The 15392-nt window shown below is 46.2% G+C and overlaps 1 protein-coding gene across 2 annotated transcripts in view; it reads right to left on the bottom strand.

Annotated features, from left to right (window-relative positions):
• The window catches only part of EXOSC2 (exosome component 2), an 86687-nt gene that overhangs the window by 32758 nt on the left and 38537 nt on the right, over positions 1–15392 (bottom strand). For both annotated transcript variants that reach the window (XM_078766935.1, XM_078766936.1), the window contains exons 3-4: positions 3567–3612; positions 3387–3476 (exon numbers count right to left, since the gene is read on the bottom strand). In XM_078766935.1, the coding sequence (XP_078623061.1) occupies positions 3387–3476; positions 3567–3612 (136 nt within the window). The remainder of the gene's footprint in view (positions 1–3386; positions 3477–3566; positions 3613–15392) is intronic.

Below are 15392 nucleotides of genomic sequence, written 5' to 3'. Positions count from 1 at the left end.
TGGCACAACGAGTATTCAGCGGATACAAAAACCAAAGCAGGTATCATACCAACAGAAGAACCAGCCATGTTTCATCTTGTTAATGAAAAGGTATTGATATATAATGATGAATTGAGGTTCTTGAGTTTTGCTCAACACCCTGTTAAATTAACCCCAAGATTAATGTTTCTTCGAACAAAAGATGGAAAACGAGCAACAAGTAATAGGCTTAATTCATGTTATTTTGATGAACCATTGAACACAGAAAATGAGGATGAATGAATGAATGAATGATTTTTTTTTTTTTTTTTGTATACTGAATCGAGGCTCGTGAAAGAGCTAACATTTACTTCACAAACAAATCAACCAGACAAACAAAATATATAAAAAGAGGGAGCGGAAGACAAGATGGGGAGAGAAGGGGAAGCACACAAACACAACATTTGAGAGCAGGGTGATGTGTGTAAGGGAGAGGGCTTGGGGGGAGGAGGCGTGGGAAGGGGTGGGGGGGGGGGGGGGTAGGGAGAAGTATAAAACACAAGGACACCAAGGACTTCCAGGATAGAAGTTGGTATTTCAAAAAAGTGGAATTGGGGAGCTGGTCAGTGGCATGTCCAAATATCAGCTTCCTAACTCAAAAGGTGCCTGAGTTAATGGTCAGAAGAGAAATGAAATTTAATTAATTAAATAAGTACTTAATTAATCGCTAATAATTAAATAACTCCTTAATTAATTGATTATTCAAAAAACAAAAAATATGGTTTTTGACAAAGGACTTGCTCACTACTGTGCCGAAATTTCAGCTTCCTAGCTCAAAGGATGGCTGAGATATCGTCCGGACAAACAAACAAGAAAACAAGAAAACAAGAAAGAAAACAAACAAACAGAGTGAAAACTGAGTACTCCCTTTCAGCGTGCGTCACTGCCGAGCCCCCTTCGGTGCCCAGCAATGACGATTTGCAATGCCTGGAGATGGCATAGGAAAGGTGCGGTGTACAATATGTGAGCCTAATCCTATATGAATCGCTTCTGAATGATTTTGCTTGTATGTTTCAAAATATTCAGCATCTAATTCGATTTTAATTAACGTATTTTGTGTGGTGTATTTTTCAAGGTATAAACCCTTATCATTAATGGTAAAACAAACTGTCGTCATAATATGATATAGTACTTCAAATAGAGCTTTAAATTTATTTGAATGTGTTGATCACACATAAAAAAGCATTATTTTGTTATTATCAAATTTTCTTTCAATTGAAAAAATTGAAAATTGGAAATTAAATTGAAAATAAATTTTTTTTGGAAAATGGAAAATTGAAAATTAAATTACATTTTTTGGAAAATTTGGAAAATTGAAAAATGAACCATGTTGAACCATGTTGAACCATGGTTGGGGCACTGTGAGCCAGAAACAACAAAATCATACGACTCACATTTCCAAACTGGCCTCCAAAGCCAGTCACCGTCTGGGAATTCCTCTGTCGTGTGAAGTCCTTTCTGGGCACTTCTGAGCTCCTCACCACATACAAAGCTTTCATCCACAGCTCAATGGAATACTGCTCTCCCCTCGCGACTGGTGCTCCTGCCTCACACCTCGCTCGACTTCACGCTGCAGAAACCAAAGCTTCCAGAATCATTGGAATCTCCTGCAATGAAGCTGATTGTTAGGGCCTTTCACTCACTCACCACAGGCAGGTAGGTAGGTAGGTAGGTCGGTGGTCTTTCTGTCTTCCACCGACTCCTATCCGGCCTAGCTCCCCCAGCTCTGTCTGTGCTCTGTCCCCCAAATATTCCTTCAGGTTGCCCAAGGTCTGCCAGCAACCCTCTTCTGGTGCAACTGCCAAAATCAAGACTCTCTGCTCACCTTCACTCTTTTATTCCTCTTTTCTCCACCCCTCTGGAACAAACTCCCACACTCCTCCCTCTAGGTATTTGAAACAGCTGTTCACCACCATCTTTTATCTTCCCCCATCCAAAACCTAGATCTTTTCTACCCCCGTTAAAACACCCCAAATCCACCTCTTTCAATCTCCAACTTCTTTCCTGAAATTCCTTGTCGTTTTAATTCGCTTCATCCCGTGGACCTCCCCCCCCCCCCACCGCAACTCCCCACCCTCTTCCTTCCACAGATCTCCCAATGTCACTGTTCTCTTCTGTTGTTGTGCTTATGTGCTTCCCCCTCTCTCCCCCTCTTGTCTCCCGCTCCTTCATTGTATGTTTTATGTTTCTGTGCACGTTTTCATGTTTAATGTGTTAGCTCTTACACGAGCCTCGATTCTGTATACTAAAAAAAAAAAAAGTGCTGCAAGACACCGACCCTGTCATGGAGCGTTACCTCAAGTTCAATATGGGGTTGAATGATGTGATGCTCCCATACAAGGACCTACATGAAAACCTGCAGCAATCTGCCAGGCAGCTATAGACCCCGTATACCTCTGTAGACCCCGATTTTTCTAATGCCGTGAACAAACATTGATTGGTACATCATGGGTGATGAAGGCTGTGATCAAGTGACATCAAAATGGTGTGTAGTTTTGGAGAAGGGAGCACATACCTATTTTTTGGGGGGGGGAAATAAAAGCTGGATCCACTTTGACCCCCTATAGACCCCCTTAAACCCCATATTCTTCATGTCATGAACAAACTTAGCTGCAACATACGAAATGGAGGGGAGAGGGGGAGGGGAGGATGAGGGGAGAGGGAAGGGAGAGGGGAGAGGGAAGGGAGAGGGGAGAAGGAGGGGAGCAGAGAGGGGAGGAGAAGGGGGAAGAGTAGGGGGGAAGGAAGGGGAGGAGGGAACAGGCAGGGGGAGGAGAGGGAGTAGGAAGAATAGGGGAGGGGGAGAATTTGGGGAGGGGAGAGGAGAAGGAAAGGGGGGAGGGGAGGGGCTGGGGGAGAAGAAGGGGAGCAGAATGCAAATGGGGAAGGAAGGGGAGAAAGAGGAGGAGAGGGAAAGTGGAAGGGGGAGGGGAAGGGTGAGGGAGAGGGAGGAGAGTGGAAGAGGGAGGGGAAGAGAGAGGAGGGGAGGGGGAGAGAGAGGAGGGGAGGGGATGGGGAGGGTGAGGGAGAGGGAGGAGAGTGGAAGGAGGAGGGAAGGGGAGAGGGGGAGGGAAGGGGGAGTCACAATACGCAATTTGGTGTCTGTATTTGGTGGATGCATTTGGTCTGGAGTTATCTTGCATCCAGATTTAAAAGATTCTGGCAACCAGATCTGGATATTTACCAAAATCAAAACAATTGGTATTTGGCACACTCCCAACCTGTCCACCAAGTTACATCTGAATCCGTTCATAACATTTTGATATTTCCTGCTCACAAATAGACAGACAGACAGACAGAGGTGAAAACCTCATCCCACCTTCGGTAATAAACCAGTATTGACAACAATGCACAGTTGGCACACTTACAAGCTCTCCACCAGGCAGGTTCACAGAAGATAAGAGCAAGACTGAGTCCAGCCGTGACTTTGTATCCACCTTCCATCGTTTCTGTTGTACCTAAAAGGCACACGAGACACTTATCAACATGCTAAATGCTACACCATATTATTTAAAAAAACATTTTGAAATATTGTACTTCCAACATACCTCAGTGATTCTGCCCATGACCACATCTCCAATCTCTCCATTATATCTAGTTGTGGGAAAAAGGGAAAGAAAGAAGACATGTTTAAGATGTGGCATTTACAGTGCATTCACAAAGTATTCAGACCCCTTCACTTTTTTCACATTTTGTTATGTTGCAGCCTTATGCTGAAATCGTTTAAATTCATTTTTTCCCTCATCAATCTACACTCAATACCCCATAATGACAAAGAGAAAACAGGATTTTAGAAAGTTTTGCAAATTTATCAAAAATAAAAAACTGAAATGTCACATTGACATAAGTATTCATACCCTTTGCTATGACACTTGAAATTTAGCTCAGGTGCCTCCCATTTCTATTGATCATCTATGACAGGGGCGGGCAACCCCCGGCCCGCGGGCCACATCCGGCCCGCGAAGGCTTAGCGTCCGGCCCGCCACCCTGCTAGGCTTTATTATTGCAATCCGGCCCGCGGACCTCCCAGTAAAACTCATATCATTTGTAAATGTAAGAGTTTATATTTAGCCGGTCTGAATTCAAGAAAGGGACATTTTGTCTTCAGCACCGTCCTCTTCCGGAAGACATGCGCACGGGGAACTGTCTTGCCTAGACACCGCCTGCTTGCTGATAGGCGGTCTTTTCAAATCAGCCGGCATGTGATACGGACGTCCTTCCGATTCAGTCAGCTTGCGACAAACGTTGGTGTCTGGGACAAATAACTTGCAACAAAGAGGTAAGCGACGCAGAGTTCTCTAAACCTATTTCAATTTTCACTTTCTTTCAATTTGCTTTGTTTTGTTTGTTAGAACATGTTATTATCTTTCATTTGCTGCGTTTAAATAATTTTATTCTCCCTTTTTATTTGTAAAAATAAAAATATAACGAACTTTCTATTTGTAAAGAAAAAATATATATAACGAACTTTCTGTTTGTAAAAGAAAAAAGAAATTGACGAACTTTTGTTTAAAAGGAAAACGAAATTGACGAACTTTTGTTTAAAAGGAAAACGAACTCTTTAAAAAAAAAAGTATGCAGACTGATTCATTTCCTGTATTTCAGTTTTACGGTGAAACTGTGTCATATTCAGCGTTGGCCACGTGCGCGCAAAATAAATACATTCATCTGTACAATTCGTCTTCCGAGATTTTTTGTGCCCCAGATTGCTTGCTGTTACATCATTTATTCATTGCTGATATACCTAATTTTCTTCCTTTTCAGCTCATCATGTCTGCGACCCAGCGTGTTAAGAAGAGGAAAGTGGACCTCGAGCGTCGGATCTTCAACCCTGAGTGGGAGAAGTACTTCTTCATCGAGCGCTTTGGACAGGCCCAGTGCCTCATATGCTTGAAGACTTTGGCTGTCCTAAAAGAGTACAACGTGCGCCGCCACTGGGAGACAGAGCACCGCTCGTCAAACTTCGCGTCGGTGTCTGCCACCGAAAGGAAGGACGCCATGGTTAGACTATCAGGCAACTTGGAGAAACAAACTTCACTCTTCCGCAAGCAGAATACTGAGGCCGAAAAGGTGACGCGCGCCAGTTATGAAGTCTCCCGCATCCTTGCTCGCCGAATGAAGCCATTCGCGGATGGGGACTTCATCAAGGAATGCCTCCTCGCTGTAGTGGACTCCGTCTGTCCAGAGCAGCGTTCCGCCTTTGAGAACGTGAGCCTTTCGTCCCGCACCGTTCGTCGCCGCATCGAGGATATGTCGGAAAACGTGCACGACTCACTCAAAACACGCAGCTCAAATTTCGTCGCCTTTTCCCTCGCTCTGGATGAGAGCACCGACACAAAGGACACGGCCCAGCTGTCCGTTTTCATCCGTGGCATCACCGCTGACTTTCAAGTGTGTGAGGAATTCCTCCAGCTTGTCCCGCTGCGCGACACCACCACTGGGAAAGACATCTGCGACGCCGTGCTTCTGTGTGTTGATCAGCACTCCCTGGACCTCTCCCGTCTTGTGTGTGTGACGACCGACGGTGCCCCGGCGATGGTTGGTGAGAAGAAGGGCGCCGCTTCGCTGCTAGTGCGTCACTGTGCAGCCACCGGATACACTCAGCCCATTAACAAGATGCACTGCATCATCCACCAAGAGTCCCTGTGCGCTAAGTCTGCCAACCTCGTTGGTGTCATGTCTGTCGTGGTGAAGGTCGTCAACTCCATCCTCTCCCGCAGCCTTAACCATCGTCAGTTCCAGGCACTGATGGACGAGGTGAACGTGCACTACAACGACCTGCTCTACTTCTGTGAGGTACGCTGGCTGAGTCGTGGGGCCATGCTGTCTCGGGTGTGCGACCTACAGCAGGAGATTGCCACCTTTCTACGTCAGAAGAACCTTCCCCACGCTGATCAATTCTCTGATCCGCGGTGGCTAGCTCGCCTGGCCCTGCTCACGGACATCACGGCGCACCTGAACACCCTCAACATAAAGCTGCAAGGCAAAGACATTCTCGTGACAGACATGTACGCGCACATCACTGCCTTCGAGGTTAAACTGCGCTTGTGGGAGGCTCAATTGGCTTCTGGTCAGTTTGTGCATTTTCCTCGCCTTGCTGCATGTGCCCCTGACGATGTGGACCTGGGCACTTGCGTTAGTGTCGTCAACTCTCTACGTGAGGAATTTGCTTCCCGTTTTGCAGGAGTCAGGGTGCTGGCTGCGGACTTCAAGCTTTTCACTGCTCCCTTTGACTTCCCCGTGGAAGACGCCCCTGCCTCCTTACAGATGGAGTTGGTGGAGCTGCAGTGCAACGATGAAATGAAGGCGAAGTTCCGCACCTCTTCTCCATTGTCCTTCTTCCGCGACACCGTTCTCCCTTCTAACAATTTTCAAAAATACATTGCCCATGTCCAACGCATTGTGGCCATGTTCGGCAGCACCTACTGCTGTGAACAGCTCTTCTCGAAAATGAAGTACACGAAGTCTCACCTTCGCTCCCAACTCTCGGACCGCCACCTCAATGACATTCTTCTGTTGTCTACCTCAACCATCGAGCCAGACATGGAAATACTTCTTCATGGCAAACAGCACCAGCAGTCTCATTGATTTGTAGAGTGTTCAATGCAATTTTTGTACAATCTATTCATGTAAACAAAATATAGTAATTCTGAGATTTCGTTTTTCACTCCGGCCCGCGATCTCCTTCCAAAAGTCTCATCTGGCCCTCACTCTGAAAAGGTTGCCCGCCCCTGATCTATGAGATGTTTCTACACCTTGATTGGAGTCCACCTGTGGTAAATTCAATTGATTGGACATGATTTGGAAAGGCACACACCTGTCTATATGAGGTCTCACAGCTGACAATGCATATCAGAGCAAAAACCAAGCCATGAGGTCGAAGGAACTGCCTGCAGAGCTCAGAGACAGGATTGTGTCGAGGCACAGATCTGGGGAAGCCTACAAAACAATTTCTGCTGCAATGAAGGTTCCCAAGAGCACAATGGCCTCCATAATTCTAAAATGGAATAAGTTTGGAACAACCAGGACTCTTCCTAGAGCTGACCGCCCGGCCAAACTGAGCAATCGGGGGAGAAGGGCCTTGGTAAGAGAGGGGACCAAGAACCCGATGATCACTCTGGCTGAGCTTTAGAGATCCTGTGTGGAGATGGGAGAAACTTCCAGAAGGACAACCATCACTTCAACACTCCTCCGATCTGGGCTTTATGGCAGAGTGGCCATATATGCGGTTGCTTGAGTGAGATATGCATGGAAGAAGTTTCGGGAATTGAGTGGTGTGCTGACGAGGAGGGGAGTGTCGTTGAACCTGAAGGGAAAAGTATATGCTGCATGTGTGAGAAGTGTTATGATTTATGGGGGTGAGACGGATTTTCGAAGTTCCACACGGTCTCCACGTTTTCAAAGTTAAGTCTGTTCACAATTGTATTTTGTCGAAAAAGTATTTATCTTTCGGTGTGTGAACCTATAGTGTGCCCCTTGGAAGTGTTTGTTTGCCGCATCGCGAATCAGACCTTGCAGCCTCAGGCTTCCCCGTCCAAGTTTGTTCCTTCCTTCGCTGTTTTGCTTCACCAAACAAGTGACTCGTGGTGTCACTGGTGTCACTTTGCCAAACTTCACCGAACATCTACTCTTTGTCTAATGCTGTAACCCCCACTCCCCCCCAAAAAAAACAAAAAAAAAAACATCTATTTCCATTTCTCCTCATGTGCTTTTGTTCCATCGTGCGCCTCTGTCCATGTGCGCTGTCCCGCCCCACCCCCATTATCCCCTTGCCTTCCACCGTTTGCCCTGTTCAAGTGACTCGTGGTATCCCTCTCGGCGCGCTCTCCCCGTTGGTATTTTTGTGAATATAAGATTGTTCTTCACGGTTCTGTTTAAATATGTTTAAACTTTCCCCTTCAGTGTTTTATTCAGTGGTTTATTACAACACGCTGTTTTTCTTCCTATTTAAAAGGCTCCTTTCAATTTCCTCTTCAACTCATTCCATTTCAAAAAAATATTCAATCTCTTATAATTCTTTCTCACTACATGCTCTAAATTCTCATTCATTCCACCCCTCCTCCATCGTTCTTAAACGGATCACTAACTTGAAAATCACAACAAACCCAATTTGTTATAAATGTTCATCTTTCATTAATCATCCACTTTCTAAACTCCCCCCTTGCCCGTCCCCTCCAAATCTCCCCCCCTTGCCCCTCCCCTCCAAATCTCCCCCCTTGCCCCTCCCCTCCTAAACTCCCCCCTTGCCCCTCCCCTCCTAAACTCCCCACTTGCCCCTCCCCTCGAAATCTCCCCCCTTGCCCCTCCCCTCCAAATCTCCCCCCTTGCCGCTCCCCTCCAAAACTCCCCCCTTGCCCCTCCCATCCTAAACTCCCCCCTTGCCCTTCCCCTCCTAAACTCCCCCCTTGCCCCTCCCATTCAAAACTCCCACCCAACCCCTCCCCTTCAAATCTACCCCCCAACCATCCCTCCCAAATTCTCCTTCCTCCCACCTCCTTCTCAAAGCTGCCTCCTCCCCACTTCGTCTCCCTTCTATCTATCTCATACCTCCACCTCCCCCAACCTTCGACCTTGCTCTGCCCCCCCCTCAAACAACCCCTCACTGTGCCTCATCCCATCACCATCAAACCTTTCGTCCTCCTCATCCTTCCCTTTCTTGTAACTCTTCTGTAATCTCTGCCACACTATCAACTGCTCTTCCTACCTCCCCCTCGCATCCTTCATCTGACCCTACCCCTCCCCTCTCCTGTCCTTCACCCGATGCTCCCCCACTCTCATTAACGGTATGGACCTCAAACATCCGGGGCCTTCACTCAAACCTGATTGATCTCTCCATTCAGGTTGCTTCTGACAATCCAGACTTGATCTGCTTAACAGAAACTTTCCTCCTTCAAGACGTCTCCGATTCCTTAATATCTCTTCCTGGTTCCTCCCTCATCCGGTATGATAGACCTGAGCCTCGTCCTGGTGGTGGGGAGCCTATCTTTATCAAAAACTCTCTTCCTCACTCTCCTTGCACTGCCCTCTCTCCACCCCACCCCCAGGAGTACCTCTGGCTACGGCTTCCTCTCCGCTCCCACCTTTTGTTCATATGTGTTCTGTACCATCCTCCAAACAGTAATGACTCCATTTACATTTTGCTGTCGGACAACATGGACCAACTTCTATCAACTCATCCAAACTCTCTCTTCCTCATATGTGGCGACTTCAACTGTCATCGTGCCAGCTGGCTGGGTGTGGGTTCATCTCTCACCAGCCATGGCACCTCAGCAAAGGACTTCTGCGACTCATTGGGACTGACACAATAAGTCAATTTCCCGACCCGGGTCTCAGTCAATGGAGTATCTTCTCTTCTGGACTTGGTTATGACTAACTTCCCTGCAAATGTCTGCTGCTCTTCTTCTGCTCCAATCGGTTCTTCTGATCATGTGCTTGTTAAAGTGGACATCTCTCTGGCCATTCTCAGAGAGCCTCCTCAGCGCCGACGAGTCTGGCATTTCACTCAGGCTGACTGGCATGGTCTGCAAGCAGCCATAAATTATCTGGACTGGTCTCCCATCTCTACTGCCTCTGACATAAATTCTTCCTGGGGATTCTTCCAAAGCAAACTGCTCTCTCTCATGCACAGATTTATCCCATCTCGTCTTCAGTTGTCTTACCCTTCCTCCCGTCCATGATACACTGAATCTTGTGGTGAGGCAGTTGCCCTGAAACAACTTGCCTTTGCCTCTTCGAAGGCAAATCCAACTGAAGGCAATCTCAGTTCCTTCCACCAAGCTCAGAACAAGTGTGTGTCTACCTTCAGGAGTGCCAGGAAGCTCTATCTCTCCACACTCAAGATTGAACTCTCAAACCTGTCTCTTTCCTCTAAATCCTGGTGGCATCTGGTCAAATCCGTTTCTGGTGTTTGTTCCCCCTCCATCCCCTCTTTTACCTCAAATGGCTACACAGTTGACACCGCACGTGACAAAGCCGAATGCCTCAACTCTGTGTTTGCCTCAAAATCTTGTGTCCCAAACCCATCTCTCTCTGTTCCCACCTTTCCCAGTCGAACCCAACTGCTACTGGACTCTGTGTCCTTCTATCCTGACAAGGTGGTGAAGTTTTTGTCAAACCTCGACTCTGATTCTGCAACTGGACCAGACGGCATCAGCCCACGGGTCATAAAATCCTGCTCTTCTGCTCTATCTCACCCTCTCTCTGTTCTTTTCACCCTCTCTTTTGCTCAAGGTCATCTGCCAGCATCTTGGAAATCAGCAAACATTACCGCTCTACACAAAAAGGTGCAAAAACAGATCCTTGCAACTACAGACCAATCAGCCTGCTTCCAATTATCAGCAAAGTCATGGAATCCATCATTGCTTCGGATATCAAATCCTTCCTCTTCTCCAATGGCTTGATCTCTGATCATCAATTTGGATTCAGACCAGGTCATTCTACTCTGGACATGTTGCTTCTGCTGTCTCAACAATGGATGGAGATCCTCAATGCCAAACAGGAAATCAGAGCTGTCTCACTTGACATATCCCATGCCTTCGATACGGTCTGGCACACAGCTCTGCTCACCAAACTCTCCTCCTATGGTATCCATGGAAATCTTCACTCATGGCTTGCGGACTTCCTCTCTGGTTGTAGGCAATGTGTGGCCCTGAATGGATTTCTCTCATTTCCCATTCCTGTTCTGGCTGGAGTTCCCCACGGTAGTGTTCTGGGCCCTGTGCTATTTCTGGTCTTCATCAATGCAAAACAACCCTGGCGTCAGGAAGGGCATCCGGCCATAAAAACATTGCCTCAAACAGGGAACCATGAGGTCATGGGGCCCGCAAGGCTAACCCCCGCTTTAGCGGGGAAAAATGGCCTCAAAACGATCATTCATATTCATTCATCAATGATCTCTCCGACTCTCTGGAAAATCCTCTCTATCTCTTTGCTGATGACTCCACTATCTGCCGCTCCATTCCTCATCCCTCAGATCGGCAGTCTGCAGCCTCCTCACTCTCTGCAGACCTGGACAAAATCACAGACTGGTCAAACAAGTGGAACATGTCTTTCAATCCTGACAAATCTCACACTCTTACAATGTCTCTCCGAAAGGACCGACTGGAAAACCCTCCCATCTGCTTTCTCAACAATCCTCTCCAAGAAGTTCTGTCGCTCAAGCTTTTGGGTCTCACTATCTGCCATGATCTTTCTTGGGAAAACCACATTTCCAAGATGGCCTCCAAAGATAGTCGCCGACGGGGCATCCTCCGTCATGCGAAGTCCTTCCTTGGCACACCTGAGCTCCTCACCACATACAAGGCTTTCATCCGCAGCTCAATGGAATACTGCTCCCCTCCCTCTGGGCTGGTGCTCCTACCTCACACCTAGCTCGGCTTCACGCTGTTGAAACCAAAGCTTTCAGAATCATTGGAATCTCCTGAGATGAAGTTAACTCCGAGGGCCTTTCACTCACTCACCGCAGGCAGGTTGGTGGTCTTTCTGTCTTCTACCGACTCCTCCCCTGCCTAGCTCCCCCTGCTCTGTCTGTGCTCTGTCCCCCAAATATTCCTGCAGGACGCACAAGATCTGCCAGCAACCCTCTTCTGGTGAAACCGCCAAAATCAAGAGTCTCTGCCAGGGCCTCCGCTGGGTATGTGGGTGGCCCCCTGAAAACCTCATGTGGGGGCCCCTTTCTATTGGAGGACGAATAAGTAATGATATGGTGACAGATCTTCAGGGGAAGAATCGATTTGTACCGTGGTTCTGGAGGGATTAGCGAAGTAATAGAATGACCAGCTCTGTCTGTCTCTGTGTCTGCGTCTATCTGTCTTTCCACACCATCGTGGGTAATGTATTGTCATATCTCGACTATGCATGTACCGATTGTAACCAAACTTGAGAGGATAGTAGTATGGGTCAACCAAAGTGTGATATGTGAGCAACGATGAACTGAGTCCAATGTCAATCGCTGTTCATTATTTGCCAGGATAGCTTATGTGGGCCGAATGCCGAGTATGTTGAGAATGAAGATAACGCTGACTGACGTCCTAAAGGTACTTCCGCAAGATGGAGGAATTGACGTAAAATCGAGTCAATGATTCACAGCAAATTTCATTTGATTTACTTTGAGGTCGTTTGAAAGCTATTTGACAAGTAATAGAAACATCTTTTTTTTAATGAAAAAGGATGTAGGGATGTTACTGTGAAAAAGTATGGAAACAAGAAGAAATCAAAACTGCGAGCAGTGATGCCCCGGCGACCAAGACACCCCATTCTGATTGGACAAGTGTGCAACAACGTCCTTGACAACGGCAGCCCGCACCCAATTATGCAAAGTTTGAACTGAATTGATCCGAAAAATGAAGGAGGTGAATTTTAGAAGAGTTTCATGAAATCCAATATGGCCACAATGCTACATGACCGATGCCGTCATTCAGATGATGGACATCAAGTCAATTGGCATCCTATAAGTAGTCCAAGTTTCAACTCAATCGATCAAAAAATTGAGGCGGAGATGAATTTTTAAGGTTTTCATGAAATCCAATTTAGCCGCCTGGTCACGTGACCTATGACATCATAAATTTTGATCAATTTTGTTTTATTTTTCATTGCCAGACCATGTGACCAATCCAAAAAAAAGTTTCATTTTGAAGTTCGTATTGATACGGAGATGCCACAAAATATGTTTTGTGTTAATCGGATGCCAAACCGCTTCACCATGACGTCATCTTATACAACCTTTTTGCACAATGGGAAGTCGATCATAACATGAGAAGATTAAAATCGATAGCATTTGGGGTTTCGGAGAAGAGGATTTTGAAAGTTTTTGCTTAAATCGCTAGTTGCTAGTTTTGCGAGTTGCCATGGTGATTGCAAAATCAAAATTTGGAAAAAATATGGCATCAATTCCCATTGGCTCCAACATTCCTGGAAAGTTTCAACTTGATCGTTGATCGGAGCAACAGTGCCGACGCTGCAGCTTCCACAAAATTTGGCGGAAAGAATAATAATAATAATAAGTCCAATAACAAAAGGAGACCAAGTCTGTTATAGACTTCGTCCCCTAATGATCGATTTATTATATATACGTACTTGGGAAAAAATCAATGTCTGTTGAAACATAAAGATATAGGTTTCTATTTTAAAAGTCCGTCTATCTTTCTGAATTGGATGAAGATGTTTAATGTATGGTAACAGGAACAACAAACACAACAACAGCAGGCATTTTAAGGCCATTTTCCCTGCTAGAGCGGGGGTTAGCCATGCGGGCCCCGTGACAATCTTCTCCATTTTGCCCTATTTTCTGCATCTCCCCTTGTTAACCCCCTTGTCCGCATTTCTTTTTCCACCACCTTTAGCCAAGTCTTTCTCGGTCTTCCCCGTCCTCTACTTACTTCTACATTCATTTCCATCACTCTTCTCAACCAGTCACTTTCATCCTTCCTCAACACATGACCAAACCATCTCAACCTGTTCCTCTTCACAGCATCAATCACAGGCTCTATTCCCATCATCTTTCGCAATTCATCATTTGTCTTCCTCTCTCTCTCAACGATACTCCACACATCCACCGAACCATTCGCATTTCCACTCTTTCCAGCCTTTGTTGCTGCTCTACGTTCATTACCCATGTCTTTTTTTTCTTTTTTTTTGTATACAAGATTGAGGCTCGTGAAAGAGCTAACATTAATCACACAAAAGGTCAAACCGACACATAAAACACAAAAAATAAGGGGAGCGGTGGACAAGATGGGGAGAGACGGGGAAGGACACAAACACAACATTTGAGAGCAGGGACATTGGGAGAAATGTGGGAGGGGGAGGGCTTGGGGGGAGGTGGGAGAGGTATAAAACATATGAACACTGCAAGGACTTCCAGGAAAGAAGTTGGAATTTGAAAAAAAAAAAAAAAGTGTATCTGGGGTGAATTAGCGGGGGTAGAAAAGATCAAGGTTTTGGATGGGGGAAGATAAGCGATGGTGGTGAACAGCTGTTTTAAAGACCTGGAGGGAGGAGTGGGATTGAAGGGAGTGGGGGAGTTTGTTCCAGAGGCGGGAGAAAAGGGGAATGAAAGAGTGAAGGTGAGCAGAGAGCCTAGATTTTGGCAGTTTAACCATAAGGCCTCAATCAATTGAGGGCCTCAATCCATTGGTGGTAGAATGGAAGCAGAATGCCCAAGGTAGAGTAAATTGCTCTGAATCTGAATTGGTGAACTTAGATGAGGCCATTGGTGAAAAGGATGGATTAAATCCCAACTGCAATGATGAATTCCATGTCTTTGCTGATGTTTGGAAGTAAGATAATAGGTCTGGACTTAATAGTCCGTGGGCTGAGTAGGGTTTACATGCACCCCCCCCCACAACTTAACTTCCCAGGTATGTCCATGTACCCCCCACCCTAGGGGTGAGGAAAAACCATGTTAACAAAAAAAAACTCATTCCCAAGGTACCTCCCACGCATATTTTGATGTTACCCCCTCTGTGTCAGTGATTTCCGAAAATTAGGGGTAGGCGAAATTCAAATGGCCATAACTTTTTACCTCGTCATCCTATGGTTGCATATGACCCCTCAAAATGTTTGTCCTGGGACACTCTTTACAATGATATGTGTTATATGCAAATGAGGTCACTAATGAGGTCACCAGAGGTCAAACTATAAGGGAATGAGTTTTTTTTCTGTTAACATGGTTTTTCCTAACCCCTAGGGTGGGGGGTACATGGACATACCCGGAAGGTTAAGTTGTGGGGTCGGTGCATGTAAACCCTACTCAGCCCACGGACTATAAGTGGATCCGTTTCTGCACCTTCTATGTAATGTGGTGATATTGACCAACTTCCAAAACAGAAGGAAGATTACCAAGAGCAAATTATAGGGTGAAAGGAGAAGAAAGAAGATGCACAAGATTAGCAGCGCATGTTTTCAGGACAAGTGAGCTGATGCCGTCCAGTCCAGTTGCGTAATCAGAGTCCTGGTTTGCCAGAAATTTCTCCATATTTTCAAGTGCAAAAGACACAGAGTCCAAGAGCAGTTGGGTGTGATTGGGTAGGGTGACTATAGATTGTGAGGGATTGGGGACAGGATTTGGAAGCAAACACAGAATTGAGGCATTCGACCTTCTCACGTGCGGAGTTGGCTGTGGTGCCATTTGAAGAGAGGTAAGGGATGGAAGGGGATCACACACAAGGGACTTGACAAGATTCCACCAGGTTTTCGAGTCGGGAGACAAGTTTAATAGTTCAAACTTGAGGTTAGACAGATGTTGTTTTCTGGCTCTTCTAAAAGTGGACACACTTGTTGCGGGCTTTGTGGAATGATCTGAGATTGCCTTCTTTTCCAGAAAGAAGGCAAGTCCGGTAAAAGAAGGCAAGTTGCTTCAGAGTGACTGCCTCAAC

This window comes from Myxine glutinosa, chromosome 13, assembly GCF_964187855.1.
Source record: "Myxine glutinosa chromosome 13, kmMyxGlut1.1, whole genome shotgun sequence".
Lineage (NCBI taxonomy): Eukaryota > Metazoa > Chordata > Myxini > Myxiniformes > Myxinidae > Myxine > Myxine glutinosa.
Note: the sequence above shows the minus strand (reverse complement) of the source record. Positions and strands in the feature narration are given on the sequence as shown.